Genomic DNA, 23,154 nt, shown 5'->3' on the forward strand with positions numbered 1-23,154 from the left:
GTTTTAAGTTGATGAGAAAGTTTAATATTTTTTTCAAATCCAAAATTAGTATTTTTTTAACCGACATCAGTTTTTACTCATAAGTCTTTTCATCTTGTTAGCAATCTTGGGGGAAAGCCAAGGCATAAATAAAGGAGACAGATCAATAGATGCACAGTATGTTCCTGTCCAAGGGCAGCCCAGTCACAGAGATGTATTACTGGGAGTCACTTCAGCTACAACTGATGTTCTATGTTCAGCTTTAGGTTCTACCAGAACCGACTAGCTTTGCGGCTAATTAGGTGCTTTAATTCAAGGAGGGAATAAAAATAGGATTTGGATTTGCTTCTTGGATCCTTTGGTGATTACCTCACAGTGAGCAAAGGTTGTGGACTTCCAGTAATAGATCAATATAAGGGAGGGAGGGAGGAAGATCATGTTTCTACCTAAATTGGTTAAGTGAAATGAAGAAATTTTGGGATTAACACTCAGACTTTTATGAGGAAGGACTAGGAATCTTCAGATATATTTTTCAATGAACTACAAATTCCAGGGCTCATCAGCACCAATTCAAGGTTTATAAATATCCAGACATGGACTTAACCTATGTGTATAAATCTATATAAATAAAAATGTAATACTCGGGATTAACATAACTCAAAAACCACTGAACCAATTGACACCAAATTTGGACACAATACACCTATCAGGCCAACAAGTGACCTCTCTCATAAAAGACACTGAAAAACACAGCAGAATATACTTTAAAAGCTAAGAAATAAAAAAATACATTACAATACATTCGTAAAACCATATATATACACGTATACACACACACACACACACACACAAAACACATATACACATACTGGGCCACAGCAACACGTGGCAGGGGAATTGCTAGTATTTAGATATGGACCTATTCTATGTATATAAATATCCAGAATTCAAAATGACCTTAACAGATAAGAGAGATGATTGGTCAAAACTAACAAAATTAAGTTCAACAGGGACAAATGCAAAATAGTCCACTTAAGCAGAAAAATAAAACGCAAAGATACAGAATGGAGGAGGCCTGGCTCAATAGCAGTAGGTGTGGAAAAGATCTTGATGTCCTCGTGGGAAACAAGTTAATGTGAGGTGGCAGCTAAAATAGCCAATGAGATTTTGGGCTGCATCAATAAGAGTCTAGTGCCTAGATCCGGGGAAGTTATGCTACTCCTTCTCTTCTATTCTTCCTTGGTCAACTCACACCCGGAATCACACTGTGTCCATTTCTGGGCACTGCAATTGAAGGAAGATGTTGACAAGCTGGAACGTGTCCAGAGGAGGGTGACTCAAATGGTCTGGAGAACAAGCCCTATGAGGAGTGGTTGAAAGAGCTGGGCAAATTTAGCCTGCAGAAGAGAAGGCTGAGAGGAGACATGATGAGGGCCATGGATAAAGATGTGAGGGGAAGTCACAAGGTAGCAGGCTTGTTTTCTGCTGCCCTGGAGACTAGGACATGGAACAATGACTTCAAACTACAGGAAAGGAGATTCCGTTTGAACATGAGGAAGAACTTCTAATTGCAAGGAGAGCTGTTCAGCAGTGGAACTCTCTGCTCCTTCTTTGGAGGCTTTTCAACAAAGGCTGAATGGCCATCTGTCTGAGGTGCTTTGAATACAATTTTCCTGCTTTTTGGCAAAATAGGGTTTGACTGCATGGCTGACAAGGTCTCTTCCAACTCTATGATTCTACTTTATTTATATATATATCCAGGCATGGACCTATTCTATGAGTATAAATACCCAGACATTGACCTACTCTATGTGTAGGCAGTAGATGACAATAAAAAACAATAAATATGATTGTTCTAGGTGGAGATATTTCTCACCTATCAACCCCGCTTTTCTATTCTTTAAATGCCTAACACCGTTTGAAACTAATACAGAGGAGCACAACAATCATTTGTTGATTTGACCTCATTTATTGCTTTTTTATTTTTATCCTCTCCCTGAAAGCAAACTTTAGACACAAAATCATTGGGAGTGATGTAAATGGTTGTGTGCGCATAATATGCCTGCACATTATATAGTAAATGAGCAATGATCGCCAGAACAGGCTATGCTCCAAAACATGGGAGAGGAGGTGCCAGGATCTATTTTGCATTTTACTCAAATTCGGAGGACAACCAATTGGAGCCTGATTCTAAAAATGTACATTTAGCGTGAAACAACATGGTGATTCTGGACACATGGGGTGGAAGGCTGTTAGGGAAATTTACACGTCCTTATGGCTGCCGTTGGTGAAGCACAGAAATCTAGTAAAATGCAAAATAGACCTGACTGTGGCACTTCTTTATAGACTTCCTTCAGATTAGTTGTAAAGATTGGCAGGGTGTTAAACACAGGGCTTGGAATCGATGGATGAGAAGTATCTCCATCCAAGTCTAGAGTTTTAAATGTATTTTTTATTGTTATGCAGCGCTTAGATAGTTTGACATACAGTCTAGAAATTATGCAAATAAGGCATTTTTGTGCATTGCGTTCCTTGCCATAACGAACTCATTGACCTTACATCGTAGATAAATAAATATCTGTGTATAAGAGCTAGGAACAGATCGTAAACAAAAACAGGGAAAGAGAAGACTCTTCTGTATTATTACGATCTGCTTCTTGTTAGAAATAGCAACCTTCTTCAAGTCTCCACTAGTTATTTGTTGTGCATATAATTCAGATTGCTTACTGTACAGTATATGTGTATTGGCAGGCAATTTTACCGCCCACAACTCTTTGTTGTAGGAGGAGCTGCAGACCATTTATTTATTTATTTGCTTGTTTGTTTGTTTGCTTCATTTATATCCCACCTTTCTCACCCCATAGGGGGACTCAAGGTAGCTTACAACTCCAGCAAGATCCAATGCCATTTAAAACATAACCATAAAACATGTCCCGTCAACTAGAACAATTAAAACAGCCAAGTAAATAAAACACATAGAATAATAACAGAGCAAAAACATATAAAATGATGGTACAATTCATCCATAATCCTTGCTCATAATCCTTATTCAGACCATGTGATCAGGACTGGGATTGTTCAGGACTCAGATTCCATTGGAGTTTCAGACTAGACAGAGACTCTATTAGATTGATAAGATTATAAGAGAGATGCCCTGTGCCACCTACACAGACAAACTATTTCAAATCCTATTTGTAACTAGATTGATAAGCAAAGTACCTGTATGCCAAACACATGAAGTTTGTGAGTAAACCAACTATGTTACTTCTAAAGAAGTCTGCTTATTTTGGTCTCTTAAGAGCATGATTTAAAGGCAAATACATTTTAAGGGAGAGTTGATGCTTTTGGGCAACTAAAAGAACACTTCTGAAACTTTGTGTATGTTTTGTGCATTGGCATATCTTTGTCTCTAACAGTTCAAAGACATACCTAGGCATATCAGTTTAACAGCTGAGAAACCTAATTGCTTTGTATGAATGTTATTTTCTCAAAAGGTGATGACACTAACAGGTCATGCTTTTACCAAAAGATTATGACATCATTTTTCAAAAGGTTATAAGTTCTAACAAGGTCATGTCTTTCCAAAGATCATAAAATCTCCAAAAGGTTATATAAATTTCCATTTTCCAAAACTTCTAGTGCTGATACACAACAACAACAACAATTTATTTATTAATTTCAAACATTTATATCCTGTCCTTCTCAACTCCCAAGGGGGGATTGAGGGCTGCTTACAACTGGCAACAACAACAACAACAACATTTGATTATGGTCCAAAGACCCTTATTACACCGTAGGTGTATAAGGTATGCAAAGTGAGGCTTCAAAAGAGTTCAAGGCAGAAAATGAAACAAGAACCCCCAAATCTACAGAGCCCTGCACCTCCAAAGCTGGTTTCCCTTGCAAATCAAGCCCATCTCTTATTGATCATCCTTTGCATACAATAACATGAGTTTCCGACAAGTTCTTAAATATGTTCTGCTCTTCCCCCCTGGTAGTAAAAATGATCACCCATCATCCGGTTTATAAATAGGAAATAATTGCTAGTGAAAGATCTGGTGATGCATTCCGAAGCCTATTTTGGGTGCCTTGGTACAGGGGAGGTTGTTAATCACAAAGCAAATGGCAAGATCTTTGTCAGGGAAGGTACAGCAGGTGCTGAAATCATCTCGAAGGGGAAGAGGAGGGAGAGATGGAGGAGGAGAGAGGGACTTCTTTAGGGCAGAACGGCCAACAGAAACAGAGGCATCGTTGGCAATCCTTCCAGATGAGCAGAGCCTCCAGGTGTGTTGGCTTACTGCTCTCCTCAATGCAGGCAGCATCCACGTCTGCAGCCCAATAATACGCCTGGGAGGCACAGAGTTGGAAAAGGGTGACCTAGAGGGCGGCACTGATTTAAGAGAACTGTTATTTGGTCTTGCTATTCAAACTGTTAGGTTTTTTAAAAATTATTTTATGCACAAATGTTGTTCCCCATCTGTTTTGCTTTCATGTGTCGGGGATTAGCATAATGAATCAAGCAAACCAAACAACTTGACAGATAGGGGTTTTTTTTTGTCTTTTGATTCCCCGCTGTTCCCAAAAACTGGTGTGCAAAAGGAGGGAGGGAAAAGATCCTGATGGTTTGGGTTTTTAAAAAAATAATTATCTAAATTCATTTGAATGCTGGCTCATACATGTATTTATTAGATAATAATAAAATTGTGTGGCCTCAACGCCACTTGTCAGATTGTCTGCCAAAAACCTGCTTGAGATTTGAGCAAAGCCTATTTGCATCAAGGGGGTGGCAGAAGTGGAACAAGATCAATTTGGTGGCTGTGCAACAGAATTCCCCCTCCATCCTCATCCATGGAATGATCCAGCTAGTGATTTGGTTTACTTATATGGTAGACTTCTTTTACTGATTGACTTGTAGTCTTTCCTTCTCCACGTGCCATATGCATTTTCCCTATCTCACTTCCTCAGAGCATTGCAAAGGCTCCTTCTTTGAGAGCTTTGAAACAGAGGCTGGGTGGCCATCTGTCGGGAGGGCTCTGATTGTGCCTTTCCTGCATGGAAGACTAGGGTGGGGCTGAATGGCCCTGTGATTCTCTGATTGCAAGCTGGAAGGCGGGGAAGTGTTTTGTTGTCTCACTGTGTGTGCAGCGATAAACGAATGATTATGATCATGGCGTGAATATAAAATTAAGTGCGATGAAAAAGTAATGAGCCATTAGAAAACTATCTCCAGATTCTCCATACAGTATTATTAGCTTTCACTAATTGGGCAGCCCCCTAATCATGATCAAGGAAGGGGTTTATCCTGGGAAGTATGATTTGAGGGAAGGAAAAGTGTTCCTCTCTTCTGCTTTGGTCAGACCTCTTTACCTGGGATAATAGCCCAGCATCCAATTCTGGGCAAAGCAAATCGAGAGGGATATTATTGACTCTAAGCTGGAAGAGGGAGACTAAAAGGATCAAAGGACTGGAAGCCAAGAATCCCCCTCAGGAGCAGCTTAAAGGGCTGGGGATGTTCCGCTGGGAGAAAAGAAGGCTAAGAGAAGAAGGGGACATGAGAGGAGCCATGGAGAAATAAGTGGAACAGATGTTGTAAGGAAAAGGGAGCAGGCTTCCGTTCTGCTGCCTGGAGACTCAATGGAGCCATGGGTTCAAATGACTGGGAAGGAGATTCCACCTGAACTTTATTATAGGAAGAGCTTCCTCATAAGAGCTTTTTCAACTAGTGGAACTCTCTACCTCGGAGTCCAGTAGAAACACATTTTGGGGGGCTTTTAAACAGAGGCTGGATGGTCATCTATCGGGGTGGGTTTTGATGGTGTTTTTCCTGCATCATGGCAGAAAGAAGGGGGTTGGGCTAAATGGCCTTTGGGGGTCCCTTCCAATTCTAGGATTCTATGATCAGAGGCTAGATGGCCATCTGTTGGGTGGGCTTTGATGGTAATTTTCCTGCATAATGGCAGAAAGAAGGGGATTGGGCTAAATGGCCTTTGGGGGTCCCTTCCAATTCTAGGATGCTATGAGGCCGGATGGTCATCTGTCACATGAGCTTTGATGGTGATTTTCCTGCCTAATGGCAGAAAGAAGAGGGTTGGGCTAGATGGCTTTTGGGGATCCCTTCCAACTCTAGGATTCTATGAACAGGAGCCAGCCACACACTCCTTGGGCACCTCCTTCTCTGGAGGCTTCAAGCAGAGGCATCAGTTGCGCTTCTCCTGCCTGTGCTTCTCTTCCGACACTGATTGTCCCCAAGGGGTCTGAATGGGGAAGGCCGCTCTAGCAATGCCAAGGACACCCTTCTTGGCCTTTGACCTCCCCCTTGGGCTTCCCGACAATGAGGCTGCAGTGCCATGAAGGGAGAGAGACCGAGAAAAGCTTATTCTTTAGAGGACAAAGGGATGCAGGTGCAACAAAGTTTGCCCTGTTGCAGGAGCCGCAACAGTTGGCGCGGCCACAGTTGTTGTTTTGGCGGTGATTCCGGCACCCCTTTTGTGCTGCTTTGTGGGGAGCCCTTTGCTTCCCCCAATAGCATATGGGGAGGGGGGTGAGTCCCATGTCCCCTGAAGTTAGTAGTAGGCTTTCCCCCTTGTATTCCTTCTTTCATATTTCCTCTTGCTTGAGCCTTCTTCAACACAGTCAACATATCTAATCACACACAGTCAGCCGTCTCGACATTGGCATACTGGACTCTTGCAGATTTGATTATTCACGTGCTTGATTAAAATGTCACCTCTCCTCCAGCCTAACCCTCTGGTCAATTTTGACTGGAGGAACTAGAGATTCCTAGAGAAAAATACACTTTCCTGACAGGTCTAAAGTCCAAGACCAACCACACAGTGTCAAGCACTCCTTCCTTTCTTGCTGGCTTCCTCCCTCCCTCCTTCCTCTCTCCTTCCTTCCTTTCTTCTTCCTCCCTTCCTTCTCTTCTTCCTTCCTTCCTTCCCTTCTTCTTTTTCTCCATCCTTCCTTCTCTTCCTCCCTTCTTCTTTCCTCCTTCCTTCTCTCCTTCCACTCTTCCTTCCTTCCACCTTTACTTCTCCCCTTCCTTCCTTCTTTCCTTCTTTCTTTCCCGTATCCTTTCCTCCTTCCTCTTTTCTTGCTTTCTTCTCTCCATCTTTCCTTCTCTCCTTCCTTGTTCTCCCTCTCTCTTCTCACCTGAAGAAGTGCTCCCTTCCTCCTTCACTTCCTTCCTTCTCTCCTCCCTCCTCTCCTTCCTTGCTTCTTCCTTCTCTCCTTCCCTCCTCTCTCTCTTTCTCATCTGGAGAGGTGCTCCCTTCCTTCTCTCCTTCCTTGCTTCTTCCTTCTCTCCTTCCCTCCCTCCCTCTCTTTCTAACCTGGAGAGGTGCTCCCTTCCTTCTTCTCTCCTTCCTTGCTTCTTCCTTCTCTCCTTCCCTCCCTCCCTCTCTTTCTAACCTGGAGAGGTGCTCCCTTCCTTCTTCTCTCCTTCCTTGCTTCTTCCTTCTCTCCTTCCCTCCCTCCCTCTCTTTCTAACCTGGAGAGGTGCTCCCTTCCTTCTTCTCTCCTTCCTTGCTTCTTCCTTCTCTCCTTCCCTCCTCTCCCTCTTTCTCACCTGGAGAGGTGCTCCCTTCCTTCTTCCCTTCTCTCCTTCCTTGCTTCTTCCTTCTCTCCTTCCCTCCCTCTCTCTCTTTCTCACCTGGAGAAGTGCTCCCTTCCTTCTTCTCTCCTTCCTTGCTTCTTCCTTCTCTCCTTCCCTCCTCTCCCTCTTTCTCACCTGGAGAGGTGCTCCCTTCCTTCTTCAATTCTCTCCTTCCTTGCTTCTTCCTTCTCTCCTTCCCTCCTCTCTCTCTTTCTCACCTGGAGAGGTGCTCCCTTCCTTCTTCCCTTCTCTCCTTCCTTGCTTCTTCCTTCTCTCCTTCCCTCCCTCTCTCTCTTTCTCACCTGGAGAGGTGCTCCCTTCCTTCTTCTCTCCTTCCTTGCTTCTTCCTTCTCTCCTTCCCTCCTCTCCCTCTTTCTCACCTGGAGAGGTGCTCCCTTCCTTCTTCCCTTCTCTCCTTCCTTGCTTCTTCCTTCTCTCCTTCCCTCCTCTCTCTCTTTCTCACCTGGAGAGGTGCTCCCTTCCTTCTTCCCTTCTCTCCTTCCTTGCTTCTTCCTTCTCTCCTTCCCTCCTCTCTCTCTTTCTCACCTGGAGAGGTGCTCCCTTCCTTCTTCCCTTCTCTCCTTCCTTGCTTCTTCCTTCTCTCCTTTCCTCCCTATCTCTCTTTCTCACCTGGAGAGGTGCTCCCTTCCTTCTTCCCTTCCCTCCTTCCCACCTGGAGAGGTGCTCCCTTCCTTCTTCCCCTCCTTCTCACCTGGAGAGGTGCTCCCTCTGGGGGCGGTGCGCCTTCTCGAGGCCCAGCTTGGTGAAGATGCCCACCAGGACCATGACGGCCACCACGCCGCAGATGATGTAGACGATGAGGTTGGTCTTGTCGCGCGTGGGGTCGTGGGAGGGGTCGGCGGGGCGGGAGGGCGCCTTCCTCCCGTTGAGCCAGGGCGGCTTGATGTAGTTGGTGCAGAGCGCCTGGTCGAGGCGGCCCTTGGGGTACTTGCAGCAGAAGCGGAAGCCGCAGGTCCCACAGCAGAAGGGGTACTCGCGCACGCTGCAGTTGAAGGACGGGTCCCACTGGCCCATCACGTCGAAGTAGCCCCGGCACTCTTCGGGGCCCGGCGGCGGGGCCAGCGAGGCCGAGGAGGGCGCCTCCCAGGCGGAGGAAGAGGAGGCGGACGAGGGCAGCGGGCCAGCCGGGGCTCGGCTCTGGTTGCCTCCCGAGAGCATCACGATGCTGCCCAGGTGAGGCGGGGCGGCGGCGGCCGGAGGGCGAGGCATCTCTTGCGCCAGCAGGTAGCCCACCAGCAGCGGCAGCAAGCCCTTCATCCTCCTCCTCCTCCTCCTCCTCTTCTTCTTCTTCTTCCTCCTCTTCTTCTTCTTCAGCCCTGCAGAGCCGCCTGCGCCGCAATCCCACGTCGTTGCAATGCCACATCCAAGCCCATGCGGCCCCCCCTCTTTTCCGCTGCCAAACAGAGAGAGGAAAGACAAGAGAGAGAGAGAGAGAGAGAGAGACCCCTTGCAAGGCTGGCTTCCCTTTGCAGTCTCTGTCTCTCTCTCTCTCTCAATTCGCGGCACTTGTAGCGCGTCAAGGAGGAAGGAGGAGGCGCGCACAGAGAGATGCAAAAGGGAGGCAAGCAGCAAAGGGGGCTCTCGCTCTCTCTCTCTCTCCTCCAACCCTCCCCTCCCAACTTCTCCCGCTAGGAAACGCTCCCTACTTGGAGCAATGCCTTCCCTTTCGGATGCCGCACCGCATAGGAGGGCTTCCAGCCTCCAATCCCGCACACCTTCTCTTTCAGGTAAGGAAAGGAAGGAGATGGGGAGGGCGGGGGGGGAATTGAAGGGGAAGGGGCGGGGCTTAGCGCCGAGGGGCGGGGCTTAGGCAGCTGCCACAGGCATCCGCAACAGGTGCAGCCACTCTCCTCCTTTGGCTTTTTTGGAAGCAGCAGCCTTTCTTTCTGCAAAAGTGGGAGGAAAAAAAGCAGAGCCTTTGGGTTCCCTGCCTTTTGCAGCAAAGGGCCTTTCCACACAGCCATGTCAAGTTAAGCATAAGCCAATAATAATAATAATAATAATAATAATAATAATAATTTTATTTATTTATTTATCGTGTCAGTATCAACCAGACAATTGTATTACATTTTAAACAATTTTTTAACAAACAGACAAAACAGAGTTTGCAAGCTTGGTAGTTGATTAAATGTCCTTTGACCCGTAGCTGGCCACTTGGAGTGCCTCTGGTGTTGCCGCAAGGAGGTCCTCCATTGTGCATGTTGCGGGGCTCAGGTTGCATTGCAGCAGGTGGTCGGTGGTTTGCTCTTCTCCACACTCGCATGTCGTGGATTCCACTTTGTAGCCCCATTTCTTGAGGTTGGCTCTGCATCTCGTGGTGCCAGAGCGCAGTCTGTTCAGCGCCTTCCAAGTCGTCCAGTTTTCTGTGTGCTCAGGGGGAGTCTCTCATTGGGTATCAGCCATTGATTGAGGTTCTGGGTTTGAGCCTGCCACTTTTGGACTCTCGCTTGCTGAGGTGTTCCAGCGAGTGTCTCTGTAGATCTTAGAAGACTATTTCTTGATTTAAGTCATTGACGTGCTGGCTGATACCCAAACAAGGGATACTCAAACAAGGGATGAGCTGGAGATGTCTCTGCCTTGGTCCTTTCACTAATAATAATAATCTTTATTTATACCCCGCCACCATCTCCCCAAAGGGGACTTGGGGCGACTAACATGAGACCAAGCCCAAAGGTACAATACAGCAAAATAAAATACAAAATGCAGACAACAAAAATACATCAGAATAAAATACATACAGTACCAAAATAAAATGAATAAAGGAAATTGGCATATTATAAAATCGAACACAATGGGCAGGCCAAGTGGACAAGGTAAAATGATAAAACCCTGGATGAGGTAGGAATAGAAAAAGTGTAATTGAGAGGACTCCAAAAGGGATGTGATGCAGTGGCAAAAAAAGCCAGCAGGATATTGGCCTGCATCAATAGGAGTCTAGTGTCTCGATCCAGGGAAGTCATGCTACCCCTTTATTCTGCCTTCGTTAGACCACACCTGGAATAGTGTCCAGTTCTGGGCACCACAATTGAAGGGAGATGTTGACAAGCTGGAATGTGTCCAGAGGAGGGCAACTAAAATTATAAGGGTCTGAAAAATAAGCCCTATGAGGAGATGCTTAAAGAGCTGGGCATGTTTAGCCCGAAGAAGAGAAGGCTGAGAGGAGACATGATGTATAAATATTTGAGAGGAAGTCATAGGGAGGGGGGGAGCAGGCTTGTTTTCTGCTGCCCTGGAGACTAGGACGCGGAACAATAGCTTCAAACTACAAGAAGAAACGCGATTCCATCTGAACATTAGGAAGAATTTTCTGACTGTGAGAGCCAGGCATGTAGCCGGGGGGGGGGGTGGGGGGGGGGGGCTCGGGGGGCTTCAGCCCCCCCCCCCGAAATTCTTATGGTGGTTCGCGAAAAGGCCTTACTGGTGCATTATTTAAACTGTTATGTTTATTAATATCATGATTTGATCACCATTCTCAATATATCCCATATGTATGGGGGTATTGGGGTAATGATACAAAAGGTTTGCTAGGCTAGACCCTCTTTCACTCAGACTCAGCCCCCCCCCCCGAAACCCCCCCTGAAATTTTTTTAGCCCCCCCCCCCCCCCCCCCGAAACGAAATCCTGGCTACGGGCCTGGTGAGAGCTGTTCAGCAGTGGCACTCTCTGCCCCAGAGTGTGGTGGAGGCTCCTTCTTTGGAGGCTTTTCTACAATGGCTGAATTTGTCAGAGGTGCTTTGAATGCAATTTTCCTGCTTCTTGGCAGGGGGTTGGACTGGATGGCCCATGAGGCCTCTTCCAACTCTAGGATTCTAATACCAAGGCAGGTCATCCACAAGATCGGCTTTGAACTGAATTATCTGAGCCCACACTGCCAGATAACCCAGTTCAATGTGAATTTTATACAGCTGTGTGGAAGGGCCCTAAGGCAAGATCAGCCAATCATCTTCTCTTATCACTGAATCTTTCTAGTAACATTCTAACTCAGAACTGAGACTATTATTGGAGAAAGTCTGAAAAGAAGAGCAGAAGAACTGTCTCACATAGAGCAACCTGGCATAGAACATCTTAACTAATAACACTCTAGCCTAGAACCAGTAAGATTCTTTGTGCCGCAGACTGAAAAGAAGAGCTGGGGAAAGGGCTCTTATAGCTTAGAACCTACTGGTTAGAACACCCTAACCCAGAGCATCATGACCTAGAATAGCCAAACTTATATTACAACCTAAAACCAATAAGATTCTTTGTGCCACAGTCTGAAAAGAAGTGCTGGGGAAAGGGCTCTTATAGCTTAGAACCTACTGGTCTAGAACACCCTAACCCAAAGCCTCATGGCCTGGAATATCCAGACTTATATCACAACTTAGAACCAATAAGATTCTTTGAGTGGCAGTCCAAAAAAGAGCTGGGGAAAGGGCTTTTCTGTCTTAGACCCTTCTGGTCTAGAATACACTATCCCAGAGCCCACAACCTAGAACATCCTGAGTAAAATTATAGCCTAGAAGCAATAAGATTCTTTGTGCGACAGTCCAAAAAGAGCTGGGAAAAGGGCCCTTCTATCTTAGAACATTATGATCTAGAACATCATATTCACTAGATTCGTGACCTAGAACACCTGAACCCAGAGCCCCATGATCTAAAACATCAAGCCTTAGATTATAACCTAGAACCGATACAGTTTTGTGCTGCAGTTCAAAAAGGAAAAGTGGGGAAGGGCTCTTTTAGCTTAGAACCTTCTTGTCTAAAATGCCCTGACAGAGCTTTATGACCTAGAACATCAGGCTTTAGATGATAACCTAGAACTAATAAGATTTTATGTGTGACAGTCCAAAAAGAGCTGGGGAAGGGCTCTTCTATCTTAGAACCGTCTAGTCTAGAATGCCCTAGCCCAGAGCTTCATGACCTAGATCATCATGATTTAGATCATGGTCTTAAACATCCCAACCTAGAACCTCATGACCTCTGCCATAGATGTGTCAGGAGAGAATGCTTCTGAACATGGATCAGATCCTAGGATAAAGGGCAGTGTGGAAGGGCCCCAAGAAGCAGAGAGGAGAGGGAGCAAAAGGAAGAAAATGAGGGAAGGAAGGAGGAAGAAAGAGAAAGAAAGGAAGAGACAGGAAGGGGGAGGAAAAAGGAAAGAAGGTATGTGAGGGAAATGGAGGAAGGAAAGAGAAGAAGGGAGGAAGAGAAAGGAAAGGGGGAAAGGAATGAAGAGAGGAAGGAAGGAAAGAAAGAGAAAGAAGGGACAAGAAAAGAAGAGACAGGAAGGGGGGGAAGGATGAAGAATGGGAGAGAAAAGAGCAAAAGAAGGGGAGAGGAAGGAAAGAATGAAGGAAGGGGGGAAGGTGTATGAGGGAAATGGAGGAAAGAAAAATCAAGGGAAGAAGGGAGGAAGAGAAAGGAAAGGGAGGAAGGTATGAAGAGAGGAAGGAAAGAAAAAGAAGGGACAAGAAAGAAGGGAAGAGTCAGGAAGGGGTGAAGGATGAAGGATGAGAGAGAAAAGAGCAAAAGAAGTTGAGAGGAAGGAAGGAATGAAGGCAGAGGGGAGGGTGTGTGAGGGAAATGGAGGAAAGAAAAAAAACAAAGGAGGGGAGAGAGGAAGAGAAAGGGAAGGTGGGAAAGTATGAAGGGAGAAAGGAAATAAAGGGAAAGTGGACAAGAAAGAAGGGAAGAGACAGGAAGGGGAGAAGGTTGAAGGAAAGGAGAAAAAAAGAGCAGAAGAAGGAAGAGGACAAGGTTGGTGAGGGAAATGGAGGAAAGAAAACAGGGAAGGAGGGAAGGGAGGAAGAGAAAGAAAAGGGGGAATGGCATGAAGAGAGGGATGGAAAGAAAGAGGGAGAAAGAAGGGGTGAGAAAGGAAGGGAAGAAAGAAGGGACATCCTTACACTGACAGGTCTGGAGCTGCTTTGAGGACAGGAAGGGCTTGAGATCAACCTTCGAACCTGGCCTCAAACCGCTGGGGTTGGATTCCACCTCAGGCTGGGTCTACACTGCCATATAATCCAGATTTGTCATACAGGTGAACTGCCTTGAACGTTGTATGAGTCTATGCTGCCATCGAATGCAGTTCATCTGCATTCTGAAACCGGATTATATGGCAAAGTAGATGTGTTTGGCCCACAACAATCTACCACCATTTGGGAGAGTGGCTGGGAAAGGTGGCCTTTTGCCTACCGGCTGTTAGGAATTGTGGGAGTCCAAAACACCTGGAGGGCCAAAGTTTGCCCGTGCCTGGCTTATACTGTAGCTTCATTGCTGTTTGATTATTCTTATGCATTCATCATCAAACAAAAAAACAAAACAAAACATGATAATTTGCACAACTTTTGCATTTGCTATAAAAACAAGCCTTTCTGCAGTCAACATTCATGGATGTCATTTCACATGTCCTTTTTATTCCACTTTTCCTCACTCCCAACCCCAGCTCTATCGAGTCAGATTTTAATTAGCCGGAGGATTCTCCAGATGGATCCTCATTCCCTGTGTGTTCCTTGGCAGGGCCATTCTGTCATGTCTCCTTGAACACCACTATTCTGAGCTGTTGCCACGTCTCCTTTCTCTGGAAGGAGCATCTCGTCTGCTCTCTTCCACTCTGTGTGGCTCCTCCTATGGATGCTTTAAGTCTCCTTGTAGAGGGACAAAGCGGGGTATAAATAAACATAATAAATAATGTGTTGTTGAAGGCTTTCATGGCCGGAATCACTGGGTAGCCGTGAGTTTTTTGGGCTGCATGGCCATGTTCCAGTAGCATTCTCTCATGATGTTTTGCCTGCATCTGTGGCTAAAGGTTCTGTTGGCAGTGAGGCAAGTGGTGTGTGTGTGTATCACCGTGGAATGTCCAGGATGAGAGAAAAAACTCTTGTCTGTGTAAAGCAAGCATGAATGTTGTAATTAGTAAGCTTGAATTAGCATTGGAGTAGCCATGAAGTTTGCAAAGTCAATCAGTGAGAGTATCTGCATGGAGGTAATAATAATATAATAACTTTATTTATATCCCACCCTATCTCCCCAAGGGGACTCAGGGGAGGCTTACAACAAATATTTACAAAAAACTAGATTGAGACAAAATAATCAACCCCACCCCAACCAAAAACCAACCACATAGCTTGGCCTCTGTTGCTTGGAGGCATCCTCTGTTTGGGAGGTGTTAACTGCCCAACCTCAGCATTGCCCAGACATAAAAGGCACTACAGACTAACTCAACCAGAGAAGTCAGCTATAGCTGAGGACTTCGTGAACCAACCTGAACACAGAATATTATTTGAGAACACAGAAATGCTGGACCACTCTGGCAACCATCATGTCAGTTTACACAGAGAAGCCATTGGAATGCACAATTTCAACAGAAAGGAAGGAACCATGAAAATGAGCAACATCTGGTTAACAGTATTAAAAAAACACTCCAGAATCAAAACAAGGAACACCACTCAGAAACGGGGGAACTCCACACACCAAACAACCAGTTAACACTCCCAAGTAGATGATGCCTCCAGGCAACAGAGGCAAGACAACCTCTATGCAGATACCATCACTGATTGACTTTGAAGCTTCATGGCTACTCAATGCTATTCAAGGTTGTCAATTGCAACATTCACTCTTGCTTTACACAGACAACGGTTCTTTCTCCCACCCTGGACATTATTCCACAGGTATATATACACTCTACTTACCTCATTTTTAATAGACTTTTGAAGATGCCATTAGTCACAGATGCAGGCAAAATATCAGGAGAGAATGCTGCTGGAACATGGCCATACAGCCCAAAAAACTCACATCAACCCAGTGATTCTGGTCATGAAAACCTTCGACAACACTTTATTTATTATGTTTATTTATACCCCGCTTTTTCTCTCCACAAGGAGACTCAAAGTGTCCATAGGAGAAACCAGACAGAGTGGAAGATAGCAGACGAGATACTCATTCCAGAGAAAGGAGATATGGCAACAGCATGGTCAAAGAGCCCGGAAAACTCACAGCAACTCAATAATAATAATAATAATAATAATAATAATAATAATAATAGGACCAGGTTGCTGATAAATATTGAGGACAGTTCAAAGCCACGTATTGGGGTGAGCTCCCAGCTGTCAGTACTAGCTCCTGCCAACCTAGCAGTTTGAAAACTGCTGTGAGTATATCAATAGGTACCACCTCAGTGGGAAAGCAAAAGGTGCCCATGCAGCCATGCTGGCAAAACACGACCAGAAGGGTCTACAGATAACAGGCTCCTCGGCATATGGGACAAGAGCACCTCCCCATGGCCAGAGTTGGGCATTGCCTCCAGATGCTGGAAATTGAAAGGGAAACCTTTTCCTTTATTTATGTGTATTGTATATCATTGTTCATTGTATTAAAAGGCATTGAATGTTTGCCTATATATGTGGAAACTGTAATTCGCCCAGAGTCCCCTCGGGGAGATAGAGCAGAATATAAATAAAGATTATTATTATTATTATTATTATTATTATTATTATTTTATTGACACAAAAACACATTATGTTACAGCAAACGAGATATATATGCTGGATTTCATATCACAAAATCACAAGTCGAACACTTCCCAAGCATCTAGGACTGTGTAATGTATTACTACTACTACTACTACTACTACTACTCTCTGAGGACTTGGAATCCTCCTCTGATCACAACTCTTTTCTACATTGAGGACCTTAGGCTTCCAGACTTGACTTATAGCAAGATGTTGTTGCAAAAGCCCTTTCTTGGGATCTTGTGCCTTATGTAACACTTTGTCAATCATACAATCTGGGTTACTCCGAGAAAGCTTCTCTCGCAGTTAAGGTTACATGCAATCTTGGTGTCAGACTGGTCACACTCTTCTTCGCCATGTTCTCTTCTTATGTGCAGGGATTTTCATTGCCGACGGGCCGGTTTCACCGAATCTTCTCCCCAAATCCTCGCTGAAGCTGCAGTAAATAAACACTCCGATCTGTAAGAAGATATAGCAGGTGTGTAGAATGGGAGGAAGCCTCTGCTCGCTTAATTGCCATTCTTTTCCTCTTCTTAAAAATAGACTGGAGCGTGCCCCGATGATTCCACTAAACATTTTGACAGCCAGACTGACATTCTTGGCCGGTGGGTGAGAAGCAAAGCTGTGAGACTCCAGAGCAGAAGCAAAACAATTCGTTCCATGCCAGCCCAGCCATCCTTTGCTTTAATATTTAATGTTTAAAGCGTTACCTCTTTCCAACCCTCCTTGGAACACCTGTCTTCAATCCCCTGCCAATACCTTTGTTGCTCATCTATTATTCATTATTTACCTACACAAAGTGCTTAGGGGATACCATTAGTACTAAAAAGATGCTAACGACATGAAAGAAGAAGCTCCGCCATTGCAAAGCACTCCAATATGGAAGGACAAAACTTTTTTGGATCCTATTGCTAGCCTATAGGCTTGATTGGGAGGTTGCTGCCTTGCTGTAACTTGCAGCGATTCTCAGTATTTGCACACGTTTTTTTTATTCTCCTGCTGCTTTAAACATGCCCCAGCATTCTATATGATGGATGTGCTTTAGGCTCTCAGGATTATATTGCTGCAGTGTATTGAAATTTTGAGATCCCCTAAGTAGAAACTGGTAGATATATGTGTCTATAATTTTAGTGATTTATATTTCCAATCGATTCACTAATCAAAGTTCCCTGGGCAGTTTATGATTGGTGAAAATATAAAATGAGCAAAATTGACCAGAGGTCAGCATTAAATCAGTAGCATTATTTTTAAAAAATGCAAATATGTAGAAATCTATATAAATAAAAATGTAATGTTTATTTGTGGGATTAACCTAACTCAAAAACCACTGGGCAAATTGACACCAAATTTGGACACAATATATCTCTCAGGCCAACGAGTGACAATCACTCATTAAAACTCTGAAAAACACAGCAAAAGAGACTTTAAAAGCCAAAAAAAAAAGACATTACAACGCATGCGCAAATCACATATACACAAATATATACACAGACATATACACATATATACACACACAAAACACATATACACAGACTGGGCCACAGCAATGCATAGCAGGCGACGGCTAGTACTAAAATAATTCTTTAAAAGCCTGGGGAAACAATGACTTCTGGGGTCAAGAATACCAAAATTGAATGGGGTTCACAATCCTTCCTCTTGATTATTCGAGTTTTTCTCTTTCAACAGTGTTGACTTGTGGGCATGAAGAAATCATATTGTTACTCCTATTGTTAAATAATAAATGGAAGTCAATTAAAAAAATCTATATCCATAATAAAAGTGAAAACATGTATGTGTGTGTGGCTGGGATGCCCATTTTCACAGACAAGCTCCCACTTCCACAAACAACTATGATCCTCGCCAATGAGAACCTACCAAAGGCCCTCCCTCCAATGACATCGTAGGTTATAGCGAGCGCCGTGAACATGTACAACCCCTGCCAGTGTCTTCACAAGACTGCCCACCACCCAAGTGAAGGCTTTCATATGAAGATAATATCATCCTAGATTTTATGTGTTTCCTCCACCACAGACATCTCAGTGTTCCTTACTCTCTCCATTGGTGTGAAATTTGCATGATCCTGCCCACTGCCTCTCCCATAAACCTTTCCCACTCTTTTTGTGGGACACAGCAAACAGAGCAGAACTGATCAGCAACTGACCATACTGGAGGGGTTTGGGGGCCTGATTCAACATGATGGAAGTTGTAGTTCACCCTGCATCAAGACAGAGCACTGTGACCCCTATCAACAATGGACCTGGATCACATTTGGCACACAGAACCCCCAGCAAAAATACTGGAGGGCTTTGGGAGGAATTGATGTTGATTTATAGCAGTTGTAGGTACTGGGATTTATAGTTCACCTGCAATCAAAGAGCACTCTGAACCCCATCAACGATGGGCCTGGACCTAACTTGGCACACAAAACCGTCATGACCAACAAAAAATACTAGAGGGCTGTGGGGTGAATTCACCTTGCTTTGGGGAAATTGTAGTTCACTTACATCCAGAGAGCACTGTGATACCAAACAACAATGGATCTGGACCACATTTGGCACACATACCCAGTACACCCAAATTTGAATACTGTGGGGTGGGGGTTGGAAGAGATTGACCTTGATTTTTTGGGAGATGCAGTTCACCTACAACCAGAGAAACTGTGAATCCCACTGACAATGGACCTGGATCAAACTTGGTACACAGAACCACTATGTCCAACTGAACATAGTGGGGGGAAACTGACCTTCATTTCTGGGAGTTGTAGTTCACCTACATCCAGAGACACTGTGACCACCACTGATGATGGATCTGGACCAAACTTGGCATAAAGAACCACTAAGACCAACTGAACATACCAAAGGGGTTTGGAGGAAACCGACCTCCATTTCTGGGAGTTGTAGTTCACCTACATCCAGAGACACTGTGACCAGCACCAATGATGGATCTGGACCAAACTTGGCACACAGAACCCCCAGACCAACTGAACCTACTGGAGGACTTTGAGGGGACTGACCCACCATGGTGGGAGCTGTAGTTCATCTTGCACCCAGAGACCACACAAACCCCACCAACGGTGCATCTAGAGAGCAAACTTGCCCAACTTGACAAGCTTTAACCACTGATGGAGTTCCAGGGGCTTAACCCGGCACGATGTGAGTTGTAGTTCACTCACAACCTTATGCATTTCGTAAAATAAAAAATGACTTTTTCAAATAACCCAGGTACCTAAGCTAGTTGTTGAATTAATAGAAGTCTGATGTATTGCACATCATCACTCAAAGATCTACCTGTCGCCTTTCACCCAACTGATTTATGGACTTGCAGTGGAAGAAATCTATTCTGGGTACAACAGTTCTCTAAGACACTATGGCCATTCAGATTGCTGTGGCACAATTTCTGTAATTTTTATATTGGACGTACACCAAATGACAAGCAATTATTTTTGGAACTTTCTCACCTAGAATTTCAGATGTATAATGTGTTGGAATACAATCCCACACTACCCAAGTTTCAAGTCCTCAATGAGGAACAGTTTAGTTAGCTTAGAATAGACTAGAGTTTCCCTTCCCGCATGTCTCCTATATGACTGTTGGGAATGTATCTATTTCTTCTCTCTGTTTCTGCTCTCATTCTAATTGATTGTGTAGAATGGATGCTTTTCTACTGCAAGCCTTTACTTTGACTTCTGTTTCTTACATCTGAGTATGCTATGTGCTTTGAGAGATCTCTCTCTGTGATTGTGTGCCAAGAGAGATGTAGTGGACGATATTTTCCCCTCTCTTTAAAACCTTAGAAGAGATGGGTTTTAGAGTAGCTCAGACCCAGTTCTTAACTATTAAGAAATGCAGTTCTTGTTTATTATTGTAAATAAACCTTTTGTGATTTTTAAAGATTGGACTCTGCATCTTTGCCTGCCTGAGCTCTACATTATTTATAGCCACAACCAATGGCACTTCACGCTTTGCTCGCTAATGAGCAGAATGCTCAACTTTAAGTAACCTGTTTGATTTTTGGATGCTCTGCTATAATTTTGGGTAGTTTTCCCTGACATAATGAACATCCGTCAAGCATCAAAGCAGTTAAGCATCCTCCAAGGATGTGTTCTTTTTAGGCGCTTTGGGCTGCATTTACCTGCCATATCATTCAGATTATCAAAGCAGATAATCCATATTATGTGCTTTGAACTGGATTGTATGTGTCTACACTGCCATATAATCAGGTTCAAAACAGATAATCTGGATTTTATATGGCAGTCCAGGGCCCCTTCAACACTGTCTCTACATTCCAGGATCTGATCCCAGTTTATCTGATTATCCCAGATTATCTGGCAGTTGAGCAATGACCTCTCACAAACTAATACCCATGCCAACATAAAGGCAGATCAGATAGCACACCAGCTCTTGAAGAATGGGAAATCCAACCTTGCCACCAAAGTAGGAAAGAAACCAATAGCCAGATAACCAGAGATTGAGAACAACAACCTTCATGAATCCTTTACAACTACTGAATTGGACATGGCTCTCAATAAATGTAAAAATGGCAAAGCAACTGGCCTGGATGATCTACGGATGGAACAAATCAAGAACTTTGGCCCAAAAGCAAGGTGCTGGCTGCTGGAGCTGATGAACAACTGCACTGCATCCTGTCAGATCCCCAAAATCTGGAGGAAAGCAAGAGTCATCGCCATCTTGAAGCCAGGCAAAGACCTTAATGATCCAAAAAGCTATAGACCAATCTCCCTGTTGTGCAAAGTCGACAAAGTTCTGGAGCGACTTATTTTGCATAGAATTATGGAAAAAATAGACCCATGTCTGATTCCACAGCAAGCAGGAAAGGCAAAAGCTGCACATCGCAAGTGCTGAACCTGACTCAGTATATAGAAGATGGCTTTGAAAGGCAACAGATCACAGGAGCTGTTTCCATAGACCTGTCAGCGGCTTATGATACTGTAAGCCACCGCCTCCTCCTGAGAAAAATGTATAATATCACAAAGGATTACCACCTCACCCGCCTCATAGGAAACCTGCTACAAAACAGGAGCTTCTTTGTTGAGTTCCAGGGCCAGAGAAGTAGATGGCGGAAACAGAAGAACGGCCTGCCTCAGGGGAGCGTGCTTGCTCCATCCATATTCAACATTTACACAAATGACCAGCCACTGCCAGAAGGGACAGAGAGTTTCATCTATGCTGATGATCGTGCCATTACTGCTCAAGCAGGGAGCTTTGAGATGGTTGAACAGAAGCTCTCCGAAGCTCTAGGTGCTCTTACTCTTACTGCCAGGGGAAACTCTAGGTGCTCTTACTGCCAGGGGAAACCAGCTGATCCCTAATCCATCTAAAACACAGACATGTGCCTTTCACCTTAACAACAAACAAGCATCCCGAGCTCTGAGGATCACCTGGGAAGGAATCCCACTGGAGCATTGCAGCACACCCAAATACCTGGAAGACACGCTCTGATCTACAAGAAGCACTGCCTGAATATCAATCAAAAAGTGGGTGCTAGAAACAATATCATACAAAAGCTGACTGGCGCAACCTGAGGATCACAACCAGACACAGTGAGGACATCTGCCCTTGCACTATGCTACTCTGCTGCTGAGCATGCATGCCCAGTGTGAAACACATCTCACCATGCTAAAACAGTGGATGTGGCTCTTAATGAGACATGCCTCATTATCACAGGGTTTCTGCGCCCTACACCACTAGAGAAATTACACTGTTTAGCCGGTATTGCACCACCTGACATCTGCCGGGAAGTAGCAGCCAATAGTGAAAGGACCAAGGCAGTGACATCTCCAGCTCATCCCTTGTTTGGGTATCAGCCAGCACATCAATGACTCAAATCAAGAAATAGTTTTCTAAGATCTACAGAGACACTCGCTGGAACACCTCAGCAAGCGAGAGTCCAAAAGTGGCAGGCTCAAACCCAGAATCTCAACCAATGGCTGATACCAAATGAGAGACTCCCCCCTGGGCACACAGAAGACTGGGCGACTTGGAAGGCACTGAACAGATTGCGTTCTGGCACCACGAGATGCAGAGCCAATCTTAAGAAATGGGGCTACAAAGTGGAGTCCACGACATGCGAGTGTGGAGAAGAGCAAACCACTGACCACCTGCTGCAATGCAACCTTAGCCCTGCTACATGCACAATGGAGAACCTCCTTGCGGCAACACCAGAGGCACTCCAAATGGCCAGATACTGGTCAAAGGACATTTAATCAATTACCAAGCTTGCAAATTTTGTGTTTTGTCTGTTTGTTTGTTTTGTTCTGTTAGAAATGTAATACAATTGTCTGGTTGCCCCTGACACAATAAATAAAATAAATAAATAAATCTGGCAGCGGAGACTCATAAAATCCAGTTTAAAGCAGATAATCTGGAATCAGAATCTGGGAGATAGGGCAGTGTATAAGGGGCCTAGGGCTTCATTTCCCATCAGATGCAGACAGAGGCTGCCATTCAAAATATCCAAAATTGTTCTGTCGCCGCTGGAGCCGAAATTAAATGCTTCTAAAAGAGGATGCAAGGCTAGCGTCCAGCGGGAAGCCCGGGGCCCGAGAAGGAGCCTTTAGAGGAACTTTCCCTATTAAGCAGGCTTTAGGAGACTTGGAGCTTAAATACAACAGTCTTTATTAATGAACAAGCAGGAATTGTAAAATTTCTAAATAGTCTATTGGCTTTTGCAGTCTTGTTTGCAGGAAACAGGCACTATCTTCAAGAAAACTTTTAACAGAAAAATTCCCCTTTAAAGCTCCTCCCAAGCTGCTGTGAACTTAAACCTAACTGGTTTGGGTCTGCTATTGGCTGAACTGCGTCTCAGAACCAAACAGACATACCACCAGGCTTGAAATCACTCAGCTGAAGATGAAGAGCTGTTATTCCCTCCGGAGGTCCTCAGGGCTGTGAAGCTATTCCCTGGAACCCTTTGGGAATCCGTAGAGGCCTTTAATCTGTTCTTCCCCAGGAACTCTTAAAAGACGAAGCTTTTGGACAGGAGGAATGTCTGTGTGCATCCTCTGCCTTGGCTTCTCTTGCTGTAACTAACTAAAAAATGGCCCTTTCCCTCC

General features: G+C 44.6%; 1 protein-coding gene and 1 long non-coding RNA gene across 3 annotated transcripts in view; one reads left to right on the forward strand and one right to left on the reverse strand.

The window, feature by feature from the left end:
- The window catches only part of SHISA9 (shisa family member 9), a 264,332-nt gene extending 255,481 nt beyond the window's left edge, over positions 1–8,851 (reverse strand). For both annotated transcript variants that reach the window (XM_060786350.2, XM_060786349.2), the window contains exon 1: positions 8,286–8,851. In XM_060786350.2, coding sequence (XP_060642333.1) covers positions 8,286–8,851 — 566 coding nt within the window. The remainder of the gene's footprint in view (positions 1–8,285) is intronic.
- Positions 8,852–9,244: 393 nt separating this feature from the next.
- On the forward strand, positions 9,245–19,972 carry LOC137094814 (uncharacterized). The gene is made up of 2 exons (XR_010908727.1): positions 9,245–9,321; positions 16,460–19,972. It is a non-coding gene; the product is annotated as an uncharacterized lncRNA (long non-coding RNA).
- Positions 19,973–23,154: the final 3,182 nt, after the last annotated feature.

This window comes from Anolis sagrei, chromosome X (genome assembly GCF_037176765.1).
Source record: "Anolis sagrei isolate rAnoSag1 chromosome X, rAnoSag1.mat, whole genome shotgun sequence".
Lineage (NCBI taxonomy): Eukaryota > Metazoa > Chordata > Lepidosauria > Squamata > Dactyloidae > Anolis > Anolis sagrei.